Source organism: Lotus japonicus, chromosome 1 (genome assembly GCF_012489685.1).
Source record: "Lotus japonicus ecotype B-129 chromosome 1, LjGifu_v1.2".
Lineage (NCBI taxonomy): Eukaryota > Viridiplantae > Streptophyta > Magnoliopsida > Fabales > Fabaceae > Lotus > Lotus japonicus.
This window is the reverse complement of record NC_080041.1, coordinates 79,618,725-79,624,287: the sequence shown is the minus strand read 5'-3', so window position 1 is coordinate 79,624,287 and position 5,563 is coordinate 79,618,725. Positions and strand designations below refer to the sequence as shown.

Here is a 5,563-nt window from a genome sequence, read left to right as displayed (position 1 = left end):
TCTTCTTCTGGGTTTCCGGGTTTTTGATTCTGGAGGAAAACCCAGAACGGGATTTCATTGTTCGATCTCATAGAAATCAATTGTGGGTTGGTTGTTGTATTTGGGGGTTTGAAGATGAGGCTTTGGTTGGGGGCGATGGTGAGGGTGTGTTGCGATGGGATTTTGATCGGTGAGGGTGGGTTTCTGGGTTTTTGAGGGGTTGGGGGCGATGGTGGTGGTGGTGGGTTCGATGGGATATGAAGGTGGTGATGGAAACCGGTGGAAGGGAAGGAGGTTGAGGGGAGGGTTGGTGATCGGTGGTAATCAAGCTTCAAGCTTCAACCTGCCAGGTAAAGCTTTTCACTAATGGCAGATTTGGTGGTAGTTGTGAGAGAGAGAAGAAGACAGTGGTGCTGGAGGTGGAACGGTGGTTGCCAGATCTGGCGGTGCGGCTATGTTGTTGATGGGTTGGGGCTACCATGGAGGTCTGATGTTAATCTGGGTTGTGGGTGGTTGATTTTTGTGGGTTTATGGATTGTTTCTTCTGGGTTTTTAATGATGAAGATGTGAAGATGTGAAGATGAGAAGATGAAGGTGAAGGCAGATTAGAGATTACTATCAGGGGAGATGAGGAGCTTGATACATTGATCAAAGGGACCATTTAATGTTAATTTATGTCTTTTAATGTTAATTGATTTGTGGATTTTGGCTTGGGGACTAAATTGAAGTTTCTAAGTTTTTCCAAAAAAATTCTCGATATTCAAATCCACGTGGAAAGTCCACGGGGGCACTTAACGTGCCAAATCAGTCTTCCCGTTAATGTTCATTGACGGAATTGAACTTCGGGACTAACGTGATTGACGTTTTGCAACATTAGGGACTACGGGCGACATTTCCATAGAATAGGGACTAAAATGCCCGACGCCTATAACTTTAGGGACGAAAGTGACCATTCACCCTTATTAGATGAGACTATTATTTATTCTTTCTATGTCGGCTGGGGTTTCAGACTGAGTACTCAACTTTATGTTAGACTTAAATCTATGACACATTCAATCATAAAACATTCCATATAGACAATATTTTTAGAATCTGGTATTCAATGGCATTTAATCAATGATTCATTAGTAGGACTCTTGAGTCTTGATACACCCTCTATAGAAAAGAATTACCCTAAATAAAAACATATAGAGCAATGAACACGTCGGCAGGAGAGTATAGCCATTTCGTTATCTGTGATTTTCAGCCATCTCAATCAACAGGACCACCCAACATCAGATAGAAAACCCCCAACCTTAATATGATATCTGGCATTGGTATCACCGTATTAGCCCTCATATCAGGGGATTCAGGAGGCAAATTAACCTCCACGTGGCTCCAATACGCGGCTTGTAAAAAAGTGTTCACACGTGGCTTGTATTTTGAGCAAAGAATTTCCATAGAAATTGACCTCTTGTAATTATTAATAGAACTCTGCATTAAATTAAACAAGATAAGAAGATGAGATAATCACTTCAATTCTCTTATTTGGACGGTGCTAAATTTAGCATGACACGTCCAAGGCAGAATGCGATACTTCCTCCTAGCTTCCCACGTGTCCCTTTCTCTCTGATGAATCCCAATTCACCAACTTTAATATAAACGAAACTTCCATAGTAGCTCTCATACATTTTCACTTTAGTAGTTGTTGCCAACATCTAAGTGATCACTTTACTCTCTCTATTTCTTCACCCCTTTCTTTATCTTTAACCTCGATTCTTCGCTTCTAGCAATTCCAATCAAATTTGTTCAGTAAAAGGGACTAATTAACACTCACCAATATGACCAAGTTGTGGACCTTGATTACCCAGCTTCATTCCCTTGCTGGGTATGCAACCTTTCATATCACATTCATTCTTCTTTCTGCATCTTGATTACCTCTTGAACTAATATAATTCAATTAACCTTATGCGTGTGGTTTCTTTCCTTGCAGGCCGGTTTTGACGTTATTGTACCCTTTGTAAGTATCAATCACAACTAATTAAGTTTGATTAATTAACAATATTTCCTGGCTTGCATGAACGTAATTAATTAAATAAATAATTTATTATCATAGGTATGCATCGGTGGTAGCAATAGAGAGCCCATCCAAGGAGGATGATGAGCAGTGGCTATCTTATTGGATCATCTATTCATTCCTCACCCTTGGAGAAATGGTTCTTCAACCTGCTCTAGAGTGGTAAGTGAGTTCAACTAATTAGCAATCAATTTTTTTTTCAGATTTTTGCGATATAGGATTGATAATTAAGTTAATTACATGAATTATTGTTGAAAATTGAATTATAGGATACCGATTTGGTATGAGGTGAAGCTGTTGTTGGCGGCGTGGTTGGTGTTGCCTCAATTCAAAGGGGCTGCTTACTTGTATGGGAAGTTAGTGAGAGAGAACATACGGAGGTACGCGACGGAGAAGGAGAAAAAGGAGCACAAACAGAAACAGGTTTCCCCAAAAAAGCAACAGGACAAGAAGTCTCCCACTGGAAGCAAGGGGAAGAAGTTTGTTGACTTTATCATACCTAAGAAAGTGAGCTCATTAATTAACTTAATTAACCTTTCATTTTGATGAATCAGATTGAAATGAATTAATTAGATGGTGTTTAGAATTAGTTATCATGTTATGGTACAAATTTTGATTGAGATTTTTGTTATGATGGTGATGAAACAGGGGGATCAAGAGGCTTATTGAGTTTGGAGTGGATATGGGGTTTGACTGAGTGATGTTTGGATCATCAGCTTCATTTTCAAGTTAGCTGGTTAATTTGCTCATCAGGTTTTAATTGTGTATGTAGTAAAGTAATGCTTCATGTGCCTTGTCTACTTTTGTATAGGTTGGTGGATTTCTAGGTGAGCCACCATACATATGGGCTGTAATATCAAATATAGCTAATTAACACGAAAGTAATACCAATTCCGCAACTTACATAATTTTCTTTTTCTTGTGTGGTCTTGGAATTTCTTTTGCCCAAGCAAGCAACTAAAGAGAGGAGAGAATTCCTTGGTGTTTTTGGAAGTTTTCTACTTTCAACCTTGTTTTTCTTCTTTGTCATGACTCTTTAGTGTTCCTTGGTGTTTTAGTGTTCCTTCTGTAACAAAAAAATGAAAAAGCAGAATCACATATGGAATTTTATACGAAGTCTATAATAGTTTATAGGCTTAAATAAGTTTGTAGTCTCTAACCTTTATTAAATACTTGGTTTTTGTCCCTCGCCGGAGCAAAGGTGGGCTTTAGTTCCTAACCTTTGCCAAAACGTTTGGTTTTGGTCCCTCCGGAGATTTGGGTCAACGCCAGAGTTCCGGTGGCCCATGTGGCATGACCACGTGGATTAATGAGGCCATGTGGAACTTGTTTTTTCTTTTCATTTAAATTTTTAAAAAACTCAGAAAAATCTTTAAAAAAAAACAAAAATCCAGAAAATAATAAATTTATCCTCATCATCTTCATCCCAATTCTTTTATCTTCTTCACCAAACTTAAATTCAAAACCCATTCATCAACCAAAAATTAAAATCATCATGCTTCATTCAAACCCGAATTCTATCACTCAATCATTCAAACCCGAATTCTATCACCAAAATTATCTCAAATTCAAACTCATTTTTAGAACCTCTTCACTCAATCCAGATTTTGGGGACAATTCCAATTAAAACCCTAAAAACCTGGAAACAATCTCATAATTTCAAATCCCCTTCCTGTTAAAAGCATTAACGTATTATCATCATTCTTTTTGTCTTCCCGCCGCAGCCATCTCTGTGCGATTTTGTCTCGGTGCTGGGATTGGGTTTCGGTGGTGCGATTGGGTCTCGGCGGTGGTGCGATTCCAATCATCCCTGTCTTCCTCCATGACTAGCAGGGCCCTTGGCTTTCCCTCTTTCCCGATCTCGTCGCTTTTCTATCTCTGGAATCTCTCTTTCTCTCGCTGAGTTTGGGGTATTTTGGTTGAGATTTTGTTCAGTTGCTGATATGTTTCTGGGTTGAGAACAAGGTGAAGAAGAAGATGGTGGGTCTGTTGTTAGGTTGGGGATGAGGAAATTTTGGGTTGGGTCTGTTGTTGGATTTGGTTCAGTTGCTGATCTGTTTCTGGGGTGTAGAAGAGTCGCATCAAATAGTGACAATTTGACATGGTGTTGCCATGTGTGCCTTCCTCATTAATAGTAATTAATATGCGATTACAGAAGAGCCATGTAGTAATAGAACGGAGTGTGCGATAATTCGCCTTTACTCAAATTCACCTTTTTTGGATTTTCCTTACTTCAATCTCTAGTCCTATAAATATTTCCCAAGTTTGCTCGCTATAGGTGGTCGTTGCTCTCTACGCGCCTTTACCGCAATCATTTTCTTCTCCATTTTTTTGGCAAGTCACCTACTCTTTTTATCTTTTTTATCGTTGCTCTTGTTTGCACACAATAATTTGAAGAATTTTCAACCTGGAAAAGTCAAATCTGAACTATTAAATAAATTTAATTGTAGAGAGTTTTGGGGTGGGGTTGGGAATAGGATGTGCTGGTTGGACAAAGCCCGAAGACGGTCGTTGTAATGATAAGAAAAAAACGGCTAGTAAGGAAGAACCAATGGAGGTTGAACGAACAATTGAGCACCTTGTCCATTGGACCTGATACGACTGAGGTACCAACTTCATGGAAAAAATCCATGCCTAATTGAAGTTGGTCTTAGTTCTTAGTCATTGAAGTCAATTTGTTATCCATCGAGGTCAATCAATCATATGAAACTGCAAAGTCATTCTTGGGATCATAATAAGTAGCATAGACCAAATTGATCGGCTAAACTTATTCAACTAATAAAATTAGCCAAGATTTGAGCCAATGGTAGTTGAACTAGCTTGTCCATTAGGCCTGATACGACTGAGTTACTAACTTCATGATGAACATCCATGCCTAATTGGAGTTGATCTTACGTCTTAGTCATTGAAGTCAATTTGTCACGGTCGATCATATAAAACTGCAAAGTCATTCTTTAAAAACATAATGAGTAGCATGGAAACACCAAATTGGTCGGGCTAGCTAGAATTATCCAACCAATAAAATTAACCAAGATTGGGCAATCTTAATTTCTTGATACTTCAACAACAATTCTTACATGAAACATGAATAGCCCTACAAGTGTCATAATCCTCATAAAGAGGAATATTCCAGAAAACAATAAAAGTATCCAAACAATATTTGTTCCAAACACAAATTAAAACTCTAGATCCAAGTTAGTTTTCTTATATTTCTTTTGGGCCTCACAATAATTGGGCTTGCAAGCCCACTTGAATTGCTATCTTCCTGCTTGATTGATTATTATTAATCAAAAGTATATATGTGTTGACCAAAAAAAAAGTATATATGTGTAATGTGTTGCTAGCTGAAGGTGTTTCAACTTTCACTACAAAAAAAAACGTTATTTAGCGGGGTTTTTTTTTGCATTTAGTGGGGGTTTTCAACCCCCGTGAGTTACTTAGCGGGGGTTTTGAAAAATCCCGAAGTTACACTCCCCACAAATTATTAGCGGCGTTTTTCAGCAAACCCTGGTACTGCATATGCATTTA

At 38.4% G+C, this 5,563-nt stretch overlaps 1 protein-coding gene across 1 annotated transcript; it reads left to right on the top strand.

Annotated features, from left to right (window-relative positions):
- The first annotated feature begins 1,640 nt into the window (after window positions 1-1,640).
- On the top strand, window positions 1,641-2,943 carry LOC130717386 (HVA22-like protein e). Its single transcript, XM_057567603.1, has 5 exons — window positions 1,641-1,846; window positions 1,952-1,978; window positions 2,075-2,197; window positions 2,305-2,542; window positions 2,684-2,943. Exons 1-5 carry the CDS (start codon window positions 1,800-1,802, stop codon window positions 2,702-2,704), a joined length of 456 nt encoding a protein of 151 aa, XP_057423586.1. The 5' UTR covers window positions 1,641-1,799; the 3' UTR covers window positions 2,705-2,943.
- The last annotated feature ends 2,620 nt before the right edge of the window (window positions 2,944-5,563 follow it).

Bases quoted from the DNA above. Each gene is read 5' to 3' on its own strand.
- LOC130717386 (XM_057567603.1), top strand. From the start codon at position 1,800: ATGACCAAGTTGTGGACCTTGATTACCCAGCTTCATTCCCTTGCTGG. The intron at 1,979-2,074 runs GTAAGTATCAAT...TTATTATCATAG, and splicing joins TTGACGTTATTGTACCCTTT to GTATGCATCGGTGGTAGCAA. The intron at 2,198-2,304 runs GTAAGTGAGTTC...ATTGAATTATAG, and splicing joins CTTCAACCTGCTCTAGAGTG to GATACCGATTTGGTATGAGG.